Raw genomic sequence first — 15,195 nt, 5'->3', positions numbered from 1 at the left:
GGACATTTTAAACGGAAGCCACGGTTCTCGGGTCCCTTTTGTGCTGGCAAATACCTTTTGCATCTGGTAGGTTTCATTAACCCAAGTGCGAGCCGAGCGCAGACACGCGGTGGGGCTGAGGCTAGGAGCCGCAGCAGCCACGGGGCTCCGCGTGGCCAGCACTGCACGAGGGGCTGGGCTGGCGGTGGCCGGTGATATATTCCGAAAAGAGAACAATGACTAGTACTTTGTAACTCACCCACGCAGGTTCTGTGGGATGAAACCGTGTTGTGTTGCTTTAATACCCTCACCACCACTCGGCGTGGACAAGTAAACCTGGCTCCTGGTAAAAACTGAGGAGTCTAGGCAGGAGTGCACACGTGGGAGCGAGTGGAAAGGGAACATGGCGTCACAGACGCATGGACTGTTATCTAGGCAGGATATTGGGGTGGAAACAGCAAAAACACAGAAGTCTTCTGAAAACGCAATTTCAAAAAAGGAACTCTGAGGAGGAGCTCAACCTGACGTGAAACCGGGGACGTTTTTGCTGTAGACTGTGCTCTTTACCATGAGAACATACGTAAGCACGGGCGTGGGGAGGGAGGCGGACACAGAAATGTGGGCACACCAGAGAAAAAATAAAAATACAAACCTCCCCTCCCAGCAGCAGAGGAACAGAAATGACCTAAAATCGATGTGGGATGCAAACAGGGGTGCCGTCATTGGACGCGTGAAGCCGCGGGTAACCAAAGGCTGTTCCCAACCTCTTTTCCTAAACGCGGAAGACGGCGGCGCCCTGGACCAAGTGGCCGCTGGGACTGAGCAGCGCTGTGGAGACCAACCCCGTAACACCACAGAGCACGGCAGGTTCTGAAAATCCAGTTTATTTCCATGTTGGGACAGATCCAGTCAGCGTGATCAGCTTTTCTGCTCACGTAATAATTTATCAAAATAAGTTTTCCCACAACAAGTCTTCCCATCCGCTCTGAAAACCCTGGTCTCACAACATCCCCAAATAAAGCTCTGGAAAACCACGTCTTAAAATTTGGAAGGAAGTGTGGCGAGTCTTTCCTGTAGTAGGTACGGAACTACAATGGCTAAGAGCAACGTATGCTTTAGAAGGTGACTAGGACGACAGCGGAGCTGAGTTAATGTCTGAGTGCACTTGCTCCAGTTTGGCCGACATGCTACATTGTCTTTGGGGTGGGGCACAAAGTGGGGTGAGGATTCCCATTGTACGGAGAGAGGCTCTGCAAGCAAACAGTGTAAGCTGCCTTTTCTCTTAAGACCCGGACATTTTAAGACAGAAGCTTTGCAAAACATTACACAATTTTTTATTATTAAATGAGAACATCTCATCTGTTACATCGTCACATTGCTAGTCAGAGAAACGCTGCGGTGATGAGTCCACGCTGGTCCACCACAGTCTCATTTCTACAACATCCATGTACAAAGAGAAAGTTCACACAGCCCAACACCACCTTCTTGGTTTTCTTCAGACTGAAGTCCCCCAAAAACTCCTCTAACGGGCGTTTTACTACATAAATTATAGTTCTTCACGGACACTCCACCGGCTGCGTGAGGACGACGGGCCATACGGAACTGAGGGGCCGGGCCTCACACGTCGTCGTCATCGGACGTGTCGCTGCTGCTCGTCTCCGTGTCGTCGTTCTCGATCGTGGGGTGGAAAGTGCTGCTTTTCCAGGGTCCAAACTTGAAGTCACAGATCAGGCCATTTTTCAAAATACCATTTTTCCTCAGACCATTCTTCTGCAACTAAAATGCCAAAAACAAAAAAAAATTAAATACACTATGCTCCAAGAGTTCCTATCAAGTTAAGAACTGTGTGATAGCCCTGGCTGGTGTGGCTCAGTGGATAGAGCACTGGCCGGCGGACTGAAAGGTCCCGGGTTCGATTTCGGTCAAGGGCACATATCCGGGTTGCAGGCTCAATCCCCAGTGGGGGGCGTGCAGGAGGCAGCCGATCCATGATTCTCTCTCATCACTGATGTTTCTCTCTCTCTCCCTCCCTCTCTGAAATCAATAAAAATATATTTTTAAAAAAGAACAGAGTAATAATTAAATGTAACCATGAATACAATAAGTTAAAACTGTGAAGTCCACAGATTACGACATCGTTTCTGGAAAACTAGTTGAATACAGCTAAGTGACTGATCCAACTGACCTAACAAAAGATCTCCTAGGAACGAATCCACACCACCGAGGAGAGGGGACCAGACGCCGCGATGCTGCCCGCGTGGAGCCAGCAGCCCCTCGGCTCTGACCACCTGGGGTACGCGCAGGCGCGTCTGCCTCGCTCACACGTGGCGGAGTAAGAAGAGTACGAACGACTCGAGTACGCGGTGTTCCAACGGAGGGACACAGAAAGGAAGCGTACAAGAACAACGAAGTAAAACAGAGCCCGCCCTTTGCTTAACCACAGAGATTAAGAACTAGAAACATTTGGTTTCTATTTCTGAAAATGAGAAATTGGAGCTCATTAGATCACCTATGGGGCCTGGGAAGGGGCTGTCCCAAATCAGAAACTATTGAAAGATACAAAGTTAAATTAATAACGAACAACAGTAACAATGTACATTCTACTAACTTCAGTCTTTTACCTTTCTTTCATAAAAACGTTTGACACTGGGAACTTCCATCAAAATCTCTAAGCACACCTTTACCGGCCACGTCAGCTATGTAGTAAGGCTCAATCTGGAACTGTTTATAGGACCCTCTTCCAGAGGGAGAGAACTGAAGACGGGGGGATGAGGAGAGACTTGGGGGGGGGGGGTGCTATACCACTATATTCAGTCACGCGTCAATGGCGGGATGTTCTCAAGAAGGCACCATTAGGTGCCGTCACTGCTGTGTAAACACCAGCGGGCACTCCACACGCCTGGATGGTGCAGCCTACACACCCAGGCCTATTGCTGTTTGGGGAGCAGGAGCCCACGGACTGCATTTACCACTTTGTGCATCATCTGCTGGAAGGCTTGGCTTTGAATGTAAAGAAAGGCATTAGGAGACATTCACCAGGCGCCAATAGCATACGGTGGTAGTTTCAAGGATTGTATCATATTGCCTGACCAAGGTAATTGGTTGTAAAATCTTGCGATGACTAGGATGGGCAGATACAACCCTACTGATAACAAAATAATTAACTGATAAAAATTTTGTGCCCACTGGGTTGGAGAGCAATAGAATGTAATCTCTCTGTTCTTCTGATCTGATGACAAAGACATCGATATATTTATATTGATGATGACCTATAATGTGATATCCAATAAATTCCTGGAGAAAACTGTGTAACACCCCCAAGCCCCCAAAAATGTTCTTTTTAAATCCATTGTTATGATTGAGAAAAGGCAATCGGAAGTGAACTGCTGTCTGATTCGGGTCTTCCTACCTGCTCACTAATAACTTGGAATTCTCTCATTTCATCCTCAGTTAAGGGAGCACACGTTTCATCGTTTTCACTGTCTTCTTGCCAGCCCATCTCCTTTAACAATCTGAAAAATAAGGGGGGAATTAATAAATTCAAAGCTGTACCCATTTATGTCATGGAGAAAACATGAACCACTCTACAAAGTCCTCAAAATACTAGCGCATTAAAAAAGGACCTGAGCTTATGCTTTGGAGTCTTTCTGAAAGTGAATAAACAGAGGAGATTAAGCCCAATAAGGCATCTTAGAGAATAAGACCAGAGTGAACTGCTTAATTCCTGGTGTCCGAGGTTCTCTAGGCTGGAAACTTGCAAAAGGCACTCCAGTCTAGAAACTTCAAATTTGCTAACTTCGTGAACCAAAATTAAACCAATTTCTGACCCATTTGCTCTACCACCACCACAGTTCATTCTATTCTGGCTCATCACCAGGTTTTCTACTTTAAAAAGAAAAGACGGGGCATCTTGCCCTCATGTGCACTTTATAACTTATCTGCCCGCTGATACCATCTCTCGTGCATGCCCGTCACCCTCCTCAGCACCTAAGCAATGTGCACGGGCGTGCTGCTCTGTAGCAACAGAGAGGGCTGTCTTACAAGCGTCCACCAGGATCTAAGCACGACGACTACTGTGGTTATTATTCTCCTTTCCTTCCAGTTTTTAAAGAGAAGGCCTTCATCTTAGGCACATCGGGCAAGAAAAGACCAGCGTGACCCCACCATCTCTCTAACTGGCAAACGCGAAACACCCCGCCAGAGCCGCGCACCTGGCTCAGGGACTTCAACGCTTCTTTTCCAGATAGACATGTTTTACGCGGATCTGACTGTACTTCTTAAAAATTAATTCTATGTCTTAAGTATCTGTTACTCCTAATTACACCTATCATCTCTCTCAACTGGAGCCTGCAACAAATTAGCTATGTTGTAGACTTGTATGCCTTTTTAAACAACCTCATAGAATATCGGTGTCAGATTCTAAATAAAAATGAACACTAGACCTGGGTTTTACAGATAAAGACTTAAGATTACGTAAGTAAAACATCTTGCCTACTTGATAGCAGAGAAGGAAACAGAGATCTGGCGTTTTGCCTCTCCAGTTAGTATATACCGCCTCTGGACCAAAAGGTCACAGTCATAATTAACTAATTACTATTTCTCTCATTCCTTTCACCACTTAACATTTCCTTCCAATGCACTGTCTTCACCTCTAACCTCTCCTCCATCCCAATGCCACCCAGTCCGGAGTCTATAGGTCAGACTACTCTAACTGCTTTTGCTAGATTTTCACTTTCACTGGTTTCACTGTTAAAACCTGAACAATGCAGATGGAACAAATTATTTCCATGTCACAGAAGTCCAGGTTCCTAACTGCCCATTTTCTCCTCCGTGCCCTTATTCCCAGACTGTAATTGATGACTATTTCTGGAATAGCTTTCAAAACAAATGATCTTGAAAGAAGGCACGAACAAACAAAACCAGTAATAATAACCTTGTGTTCCCCCACGATTAGAAATCTATCTTAACAAGGTCCTCTCTAATTCCATGAAGGACTTAGAGCTTGTCAAGCTATTCCATCCACGGCCCCTAGAACAAGCGAGGTAGGCACTCACTCCAAACACCCGTCTCCCACATGGGAACCAGCACCCTCAGCAGTGTCGGCGCAGGCAGAGGCCCTGGCACTGCTGCTGCTCCTTCGTGTAGCGAAGCTGAGCACACAGGGAGTGCCAGGTGCTGAGCACAGTACTGAGCAAAATGGACCAAGTGTCTGTCCTCGTGGCGCTTGGGTTAAGTTGAAATTAAAAAGTAAACTTTTAAAAAGTTATCCTGCCGTAGTATAGCCCAGTTCCCTCCTGCCCTAGAATTCAGTTAAGTTCCAGGCGAACTGGCAATAAACCAAAAAAAGTCAGGTCGATTGGGCTTTAACGCTATCACCTCACACTGAGCCTGGTCCCAGAGGATTTGAGAATTTTCAGTGGAAAAACAATTCAGTTTATACAAAGCAATTATAGTGACACAAATAGAAAATGTAAGTGCATAAATTATCTTTTCATTGCTTTAGTAGTTATAATTCTTCAGTCATTAAAAAGAAATCGGACCAATACACTTAAGAATTCTATCTCGTGTTGAAAAAGTACACGCACATCTGGAACAAAGCGTTTAAAGGGAAACTGTAGAGTGAATAGGAATCTGATCAATCCTAAGTGCAACAGAGGTGGAGAGTTTGGTGCCGTAATTCCTCCCTTCATGGTGGTGTGTGTTTCTGTACCAATTTAATAACCTGACGTCCTTCCAGATGAAGCCGGGGCTGCGAGGGAAGCCCGGGGCCCGGGGCCCGGGGCCCGGAGGGAAGCCGGAGCTGGCAGCCGGGGGAAGGAAGGCCTACTCTTGCATGAATTTCATGCATCAGGCCTCTAGTTATACTAGTATATGTAAGAAACTTATATCCAAAATATATAAATAACTCTTAAACCCAGTAAGACAAATAATGCAATTTAACAACGGATAAGGAAGTTTAACAAATATTTCTCCCATGAAGATGTACAAATGGCTAATAAGTACACATAAAAAATGCTCAACACTGTTGGTCATTATGCAAGTGCACATTAAAAAACACAAGAGCCCTGGCCGGTGTGGCTCAGTGGACGGAGCACTGGCCTGCGAACTGAAGGGTCCTGGGTTCAATTCCTGTCAAGGGTACATGCCTGGGTTGTGGGCTCGATCTCCAGTAGGGGGCGTGCAGGAGGCAGCCCATCAATGATGTTTCTCTCTCCCTCCCCTCTTCCTCTCTGAAATATGGGTGTGTACACACGCGCGTGCGCACGCACACATGGTTATCGTTCCATGTCCATCAGAATGGCTGTGACAAAAATGATGGACCGTCTCAAGTGTCCCTGAGACCCTGGGGAAACTGGCCTCTTCGCACAATGCTGATGAGAATGTCAAGTCGCACTCGAACGAGTGGAAAGAGTTTGGCAGTTTCTCAAAATGCAAGCACAGTCCCAGCGATTCCACGCCTAGGCGTCTACCCAAAAGAAATAAAAGCATGCCCGTACAGACATACAGAACTGTGACAGGGATGCTCACAGCACGATTCACAAAACGCACAAGGTACCAACAGCCCAATCCCGTCAGCCCATGAACAGCAGAGCCGTACGGAGCACCAGAGGCAAGACAAGGAGCACAGAAGTGACACGTGCTATTGGGTCTATGGACCTAGAAAACATGCTAAGAAGCCAGACATAAAGGACAAATGCTTAAGATTCCGCTTATCCTCTCTAATAAAATGATAATATGCAAATTAAACATCACTCTGCTACGTAAGCCACGCCCACCAGCCAATCAGGGCGACTATGCAAATTAACCCCATCCAAGATGGCTACAGCCACAGAGAACAAGGTTTCCCAGGTAACAGAGGAAGCCAAGCTTTCCATAGCCGTTGCAGGCCTAAGCCTCCACTCAAGCTACAAAGTTTCAATTATTGAAGGTAAACAAATTCAAACAAATGGTGGCAGAATGGAGCTTGAGAGAGCAGGCCAGGGTTGCCAGTGGCAACAGGGGAAGCAAAGCTTTCCGCACACCCTGGCCGCACACCCTGGCCGGGCTCACCCGCTTAAGGCTACAAAGTTTCAATTGTAGAAGGTGAATTAACTGCCACAGAAATGGCTGCCGCCCCGGAGGGAGCCCCAGGCTTGGCTCCGCTCCAGGCTACAAAGTTTCAATTGTAGAAGGAAAATAAATTCTAGATACCAGGGCCTCCCCTTGGGTTGCCAGGAGGCGTGGCCAGCCTGCAAACCACCACAGGCCCCTCGCTCAGGCCGCCCCACGCCCCAAGGGAACCCCACCCTGATCCGGGACACCCTTCAGGGCAAACCAGCTGGCCCCCACCCCTGTACCAGGCCTCTATCCTATCTAATAAAAGAGTAATATACAGACTGATCATCACTGCAACACACAATATAGCTGCCTCCATGTGGTCAAAGATCCTGCCCCCATGTGGACACAAGATGGCCACTACAAGATGGCCAGCAGGAGAGGGCAGTTGTGAGGCACCCGGCCTGCAAGGGAGGGCAGTTGTAAGGGACCAGGCCTGCAAGGGAGGGCAGTTGAGAGGGACCAGGCTTGCAAGGGAGGGCAGTTGGAGGTGATCAACCCTGCAGGAGAGGGCAGTTAGGGGTGACCAGGCTGGCAGAGGAGGGAAGTTGGGGGCAAACAGGCTGGCAGGGGAGCAGTTAAGCATCAACCAGGCTGGCAGCGGAGTGGTTAGGGGGTGATCAGGCTGGTAGGCAGAAGCGGTTAGGGGCAATCAGGAAGGCAGGCAGGCAAGCAGTTGGGAGCCAGCAGTCCTGGATTGTGAGAGGGATGTCCGACTGCCCGTTTAGGCCCGATCCCACCAGGATGAGGCCTAAACGGGCAGTCGGACATCCATCCCTCCAGGAGTCCCAGATTGGAGAGGGTACAGGCTGGGCTGAGGGACAACCCCCCGCCGTGCACGAATTTCGTGCACCGGGCTTCTAGTATACAATAACAGAAAAGGCAGATGTACAGATAGAGGAAGTAGATCGGGCTGCCTACGGCAGAGAAGCGGAGGAGTAACCACGGCAGACGGGCTCGGGGTTCTTCTGGGTGCGTGGAAAGTGCCTAAACCTAGGCTGTGACGACAACTCTGAGTTTACTAAAAAGTCAGTGAACTGTACTTTCAAAATGTGTGCAATGCACGGCATATAAATTACATCTCAATAAAACTGCTAAAAATGAATCGCAGCATTTCTATAATATCAAAACCCTGAATATAAAAATACAGAGAAGTAAAAATAAACACTAACCTGTGTTCTGCCTCAAGGGAACTTGAAAGAACATCCGTCTGTGGGAAGGCTGAGGACCGAATGATCTGCTGAGAAATGACCGAGGCATTGCCGTTCTCCTGTGGAATTTCATTTTCATCAAAGTTCCGGTTTATATCTCTGTCTTGGCGAGTACTATTGCTGTTATGCAAATTAAATGAGTCTTCATCCTGATTTTTAGGGAGTTCAGGAATAGTTAGAAAATACTGTTGTTAAAAACTCTAATAGATCCTAGTTCTTACGTTGATAATATAAATGTAATACTTATAATCATCCTATCTAATAAAGAGGGGATATGCTAATTGACCCTCACGCTGTCGCAAAGATGGCAGCACCCACAGCCAATAAGGAGGGAATGTGCTAATTGACTGCCACGTCCTCAAAGATGGCCACACACACAGCCAATGAGGGAATATGCTGACTGCCCCGCCCTCGAAGATGACGACACCCACAGCCAATAAGGAGGAAATATGCTAATTGACTGTCACACCCTCAAAGATGGCGGCACCCACAGCCACAAGATGGCGGCGCCCAGTCCCCTCAGCACCCTCAGGCGCCCAGGGCGGGCCCAAGGTGCAGGCAAGCCTTGGATAGCGGCTGCCCAGCTGCCCAGGGCCGCCCAAGCCTCAGGTAACCAGGGCCGGCCGAGGCTTGTGCTGCCGGCAGTGGCAGCAGCAGAGGTGTGATGGGGTGTCGCCTTTCCCTGATCGCCAGGTCACCTCCCGCCCCTGAGGGCTCCTGGACTGTGAGATGGGGCAGGCTGGGCTGAGGGGACCCCCCACTCCAGTGCATGAATTTTCATGCACCGGGCCTCTAGTTAAATTTAGAAGACATTCTCATAAGATAAAATCCGATGGCCTGGCCAGTAAGGCTCAGTGGTTGAGCATCAACCCAGAAACCAAGAGGTCACTGGTTCGATTCCTGGTCAGAGCACATGCCCTGGTTGCAGCTCAGTCCCCAGTAGGGGGCAGGCCAGAGGCAGCCAATGACGATTCTCTTATCACTGATTTTTCTATCTCCCTCCCTCTCCCTTATATCAATTAAAAAATATGTATATTTAAACACACACACAGATTATTAACTATAATATTCACATTTTTCAACAAAGGCAAAAACCCAAAGGATGAAGGTAGGCAACGTGGGGAGAACAAAAAACATATTTGAACAGGAATTTTTTCAATTTTATTTTTGCACAGGAAGTACAGAATGAGAGAACTGTACTTTAGGTAAAAAGTCATTGAAGTTGATGCAAGGGTCCTAACTGGTACTGGCCCAAACACTCCAACGACCCATTATCCAACCCAAGAGTCACCTTCTCGGAGCCAGTGTGGCTCTCCTCCTCATGCTCCTCCTCCACGCGGTCCCGTTTCAGCGCTTTCAGAAACTCGCTCTTCTTGTCAGTGCGCATTCGGGTCAGCTTGGTGAGACGAGGCTGCTGACTAAGTTTGTCAACAGGTGAAGAGGAATTGGAGCGATTACTCTAAGAAAAAAATTCAGAAATATTGATAAATATGTAAACAGAGAGCTAATGTCACTGTAACGTTCAAAACCACCACCACAACTTCCTCTTTCACCTTCATCCACATACAAAACTGATGTTCAGGTCTATGTCAAAGAGCTTCCTCTATCCCAATGTTTTATCTACCCCATTAGATGAGTAAATAAAAGAATTTTCTCAAAAAAGAAAAAAAAAGAACTTTCTTATCCCAGAAACAATTAAGGTCTGATAACACAAAGAACTAACTATTGCCCTAGCCGGTTTGGCTCAGTGGGTAGAGCTTCAGCCTGCGGACTAAAGGGTCCCAGGTTCGATTCCGGCCAAGGGCACATGCCTGCACATTGTGGGCTCGATCCCCAGTAGGGGGCGTGCAGGAGGCAGCCGATCAATGATTCTCTCTCATCATTGATGTTTCTATCTCTCTCTCCCTCTCCCTTCCTCTCTGAAATCAAGAAAGAAATATATTTAAAAAAAGAACTATGACTCGAAGTTAGGAGTTTAAATACTATTTTATAGAATTTCTAAAAACCCTGAAATGTTTAAGCATTTCTATAACACACAGAAAAGCAGAGTTGTATGCTGTCTTCCCCAGAGTTCTAAGCTTCAAGGTCCAATAACAGCTCCCATAAGATCTATTTACATGTATTTACATGCAGGCACACACAGGGCTTTATCAGGTAGGATTTCACCAGGGGACACTTGGACGAGCAGGAGGGAAGGGGAAAAGAATCATGTACTGACATCCCTTTGTTTTCAGTATTTCATTTTGACAGTGGGATACAGTAGGAAACAGTGTTAGAACTCTGGATCAGGTTTTTAACCATGGAAATAAACCATAATGCTTAACTGTTAGCAAAACGTCTGTACGACTGTAATGAATCTACGCCACAGCTAACCAACCAGCTGACAACGCTGGTCCTTCCACCAAAGCTCTGGAGTTCTACGATGGAGAACTAGTACATGAGACGTGTTCCCACAGTGCCCAGAGCATTTCAAATACAAGTACAGTCACAAGTGATTTTGACCCTAAACTAGTCAGAAAACTCCCTGATATTGAAGTTTCAGAACCTGGTCAAACGACACAGAAATACTTACCTTAGCAGGCATCTCACCCCGTGCAAGAATGTGCATTTCCCCTCATCTCCCTCCCTCTGTCCCCTAAGTGTTAACACTAACAAAGCTTCCTCAGCCCCTAAAGAAGATGGTATCCTACAAATCCTCCATTTCAGTTGAGGTTCAGATATCATATGCATAACTTTATCAAAAATGTCTAAATTGTCATTTTCCTAATTCTTAATTATAGTCTTTCTGGTCGGTGGGTATATGGGTATTGTTTTGTCTACATTTTGGGGTATTTGGAAATCTCCATTAAAACTCATTCCTACTTAATGTTCAAAAGTGTCAGCAAGTAGGAGAACCATCTCGATAAAGTTCTGTGAAAGAACTTGTGGGTGCTGCTGTAATGAAACTCGTGATTACAACGTCCCATTCCTCAGAAACAATTGTAAAGGCCGCACCTCTTTCACTGTCGTTGTTGATGGACTAAAACTCTTGGCTGTTGACTTAAAAGCATTGAAGTTGCCAACACCATATGCAGACTCATGAGAGAAGGAAGTCCCAGCTTTGTTCTCTTTAGTTTGGCTTTTCCATTGTGTAGGCTGAAGAAAAGCACACACACATTAGCATCTATAAAAACACGGATTACACAGGAGAGAGAAAAGGCGAACAATATAAAATAGAGGGGACGACATGGGGCTCATAAAGCAAATATTTATGTATTAGATCATAATCATTACCACATGATTCTCTTGCATCTTTTTCTACAAATAAAATCAAAGCGTGGTATTCAAATAAAAACATCTGACTACACTGCAATTTTTTTCAGTTTTATAAACCTAAAATGATATTTTTTTCCTATTGTCAAGAAAACACTAGTGGGAGTTTCAAAAACCTAAAACAGTACACCAAGAAAACAGCATTATATATTATTAAGCAAATATATCAATAGATGCATCTAGCAAAACAAGTATTACAGATTTCATTTACTACTAAAACAAGAAAACACGCACATGACAAACACATGCCATTTAAAGAATAATTAAAATTAATGACACACACGTCAGTTCCCAACAAAACAATCCAACAATTCAGTGTAAATTTCCTAGCACTATTTTCCCAAAATAATTCAACTGATATCAACTTAAACCTTGTAACGTTCACCATGTGGAACTTACTTTTGTGGGCGGGGCAGCAGGCTTAGGGACCAGGCCTTTATAAACACTGGGGCCAGTCCCGTTCTTCACTGGCTGTGACGGGGAGTTCCCTCCAGCGGGGAACCCCGACAGCTGCAAGTCCTTGGCATTGCCTTTCTTAATGACCAGCATCCTGGGAGCTCTAGATGTGGGGTTCGGAGGGTACTCTGCGTAGACAAAGCACGAGCAGGAGTTACCGTTTAAATTTTAACATAAAATTAAACCACCAAAAGAATAGCATACTCTAAGCCGTGACTGTATTTAAAACGTAACAGCTGCTTCCTGGGTGACGTAGCTAAGTAAGTATAAGCTATACTCCTGCTTAAGAAATACAGCTAAAACGTAACCGAACACATCACAGGAGAACTGAGCAATGTGAAGTAACACAGATAATGAACTCAGCTAGACGGTAGCCTGGAGATGTTAACTATGACCAAAGCAAGATTAGCTCCTAATAGATTTTATTTTAATCGCAATTCTCATCCCAATGGCCCTTAAAACTTGAAATATAAAGTATATTTTCCGCTTTTCCATTTTGAAAAGAGAATTTTCCTAATTCCTTTTCATTCTCACTTATTTCTACTTGGGTTATGACTGATGAAAGAGAGAGTCCTATTTTGACATACCAATCAATTCATTCAAATATTTATTGACCACTACACTGACGGCATTTATGAGGTGCAGGGTAACCGACTCAATCCTACTTCTGAAGGTAGTACTAGGAATAGCACTTGCTAACTAAAAGCTTTTCTCAAGACCACAGCAGTTACTAAAGCATGAAAAACTACTCCTAGAGTTTGATCGATGTCTGTATAATCACACAGGTGTTACCTGTGAGCGTGTTCCCAATTATTGCAATGAAAATTTCTGAAAACATCAGTTTCATAATTAAAGAGTTCAGAATAAAATAATTAACTCGAAGAAAGAAATCCAAGAAAGTCTAAATTAAAGTTAGCGAGTGCTGCATATTGAGAGACGATCCTGTGGTGCAGTAGCTGCACAGATGTTTTATGACAATGCTCCGCCTCAACCAACCAAACCCAACTTCCTACGGGGTCATCTCAGAACCTCAACTAAACAGGACTCCCAGGGACAGGGAGAGACTCCCACAATCCTCCGAGGCTTCCAATCCTCCTTCCAAGTGAAGAAGTGTTGAAGCTACTGGATTCAAACCATATCCAATGTCTCCTACGCTTTTTCCATTTACTTTGCCAATTGGTAAACTGTATGGAAACTACCCAAATTGTTTATTCTTTTACCTTTATTAACTTGCTGGGGGAACACTGGTTAACAGGACCCATAGGCTTCAGGGGCACTTCTTTATGACACATGGTCTGCACACTGCCTTGTGTGCCTACCACCCAAAGTCAAACCATCGTCAGTCACCAAGTATTTGGCCCATTTACGCCCCAGAACTCGCACCCCTTCCATGTGATCGCCCCGCTGTCGGTGCCTGTGCGTCTCAGCGTCATACCCACGTGATGCAATGGCATGGTTCTTGCTCTAGATTATTCTTTCAAAGAGAAAGGGTCTGTGCTGGTGACAGGCCCTAACCCTGACATAAGAGTTAGAAAGTGAGTGACCTTAGAGAAGGACTCGTCAATCACCAGGCTCATTAGCAGGTGTTCTCGTTCAATTGAAGTTCAAGGCAGCTGAAGGCAAACATGACTCTGAATTTTCATATTGTTAGTGCCCCGTCATCCTCAGAAACAACTGGAATCTACCAATAACTAATTTCCAATATTCTTTTATTATCCTGTTGGTCATGCTCCCAATATCTGTGAATATAATAATTACTTTTATTCCTTCCATACAAAGTCAATGGTAGAAGTGACTCAATTCTTTGGAAGAAAGATGAGAAATACTGCCACATCGCTCTATCTGGTGTGGCTCGGTGGTTAGGGCGTTGGCCTTCAGACTGAAGGGTCAAGGGCATGTACCTCAGTTGCAGGCGCCAAGCACGGCCCCAGTCGAGGCGTGTGTGTGGGAAGCAACCAATTTGTGTTTCTCTCTCTCTCCTCTACCCCTGCTCTCTCTCCCCCTCCCTTCCACTCTCTAAATAACTAAATGGGGAAATTTAGGTGAGGAATATATAGTTACATGTAATACAAAGCAAATTGGCCATATGCTTAATTTCTCATTCTTTCTTTCATTATACTCTCTGCATAGGTGCCATATAAAATTTTGTTTCAATCACTTATTAATTGATTCTTTGACATATCACTTAAATTTTTTTTTCTTTTTGGCCTCTTAATAAATTTACTAGAATCTCCCTGTTTTATTAGATTTGGACAACATAACTAGCTAACATTTATTAAATACCTATTATATGACCAAGGATTTTACATAGTAGACAATCATTAATAATGCTTTTCTCATGAGGATTATTGTGATCATCCTCATCTAACACATGACAAAATTCACTCTGAGAGATTAAGTACAATCTTCCAAAGTCTAAATAACCAATACGTACAAGGCCTAATGTTAGGGCCCAGATCCATCTCATTCCAAAGCCAATTTGCTTAACACTGCACTGTACTACTGGAGAGAATAGTATAGTACTGCTAACCAGACTCTTCAAAAGGTTTACCTCCCCAACGAAAAACTCTAGTACTGAGTCTACACTGAGTTGTCAGAATAAGAGGCTTGTAAGTGGGCACTACCCATGACATCAGGGACCCCCTGCCTTCACCATCACACTGATGCCAGTTTTAATGGAGTTCCTCATTACCTTGACTAGAAAAGAAACAACTTTATTCTTTTTCTTTTTTTCTTTTTTTGCTGTTAATCCTCACCCTGAGGACATTTTTACATTGATTTTTAGAGAGTGGAAGGGAGGGGGAGAGACAGAGAGAAACACCAATGTAAGAGAGATACATCGATTGTTTGCCTCCTGCACATGGGGCCAGGGATAAAGCCTGCAACTGAGGTACCAGTCCTTGACTGGAATCAAACCAGGACCCTCCCGTCCACGGGCCAATGCTCTAGCCACTGAGCCAAACTGGCGAGGGTGAAAAGAAACAACTTTATATGTGAACAAAAGCACACAGCCAAGTGAAGGGTAAAACAGTAACTGAACTAAGTCTTCGGACTCACCTGGGGAGGAAACTGAGTCACATAAGACATGCTATACAAATATTAAACTCAGAGAATCTGTACCACGGCAAGTAAAACAAATTAC

The 15,195-nt window shown here is 45.2% G+C and overlaps 1 protein-coding gene across 4 annotated transcripts in view; it reads right to left on the bottom strand.

The window, feature by feature from the left end:
- Positions 1 to 1,296: 1,296 nt before the first annotated feature.
- Positions 1,297 to 15,195, bottom strand: part of GPBP1 (GC-rich promoter binding protein 1) — a 50,758-nt gene continuing 36,859 nt past the window's right edge. For all 4 annotated transcript variants that reach the window (XM_054715372.1, XM_054715371.1, XM_054715373.1 and 1 more), the window contains 6 exons: positions 11,997 to 12,181; positions 11,280 to 11,420; positions 9,577 to 9,744; positions 8,247 to 8,434; positions 3,389 to 3,491; positions 1,297 to 1,755 (listed from right to left, as the gene is read on the bottom strand). In XM_054715372.1, coding sequence (XP_054571347.1) covers positions 1,597 to 1,755; positions 3,389 to 3,491; positions 8,247 to 8,434; positions 9,577 to 9,744; positions 11,280 to 11,420; positions 11,997 to 12,181 — 944 coding nt within the window. In that variant the 3' untranslated portion in view covers positions 1,297 to 1,596. The remainder of the gene's footprint in view (positions 1,756 to 3,388; positions 3,492 to 8,246; positions 8,435 to 9,576; positions 9,745 to 11,279; positions 11,421 to 11,996; positions 12,182 to 15,195) is intronic.

Source organism: Eptesicus fuscus, chromosome 4 (assembly GCF_027574615.1).
Source record: "Eptesicus fuscus isolate TK198812 chromosome 4, DD_ASM_mEF_20220401, whole genome shotgun sequence".
In the NCBI taxonomy this organism is placed as follows: domain Eukaryota; kingdom Metazoa; phylum Chordata; class Mammalia; order Chiroptera; family Vespertilionidae; genus Eptesicus; species Eptesicus fuscus.
Note: the sequence above shows the minus strand (reverse complement) of the source record. Positions and strands in the feature narration are given on the sequence as shown.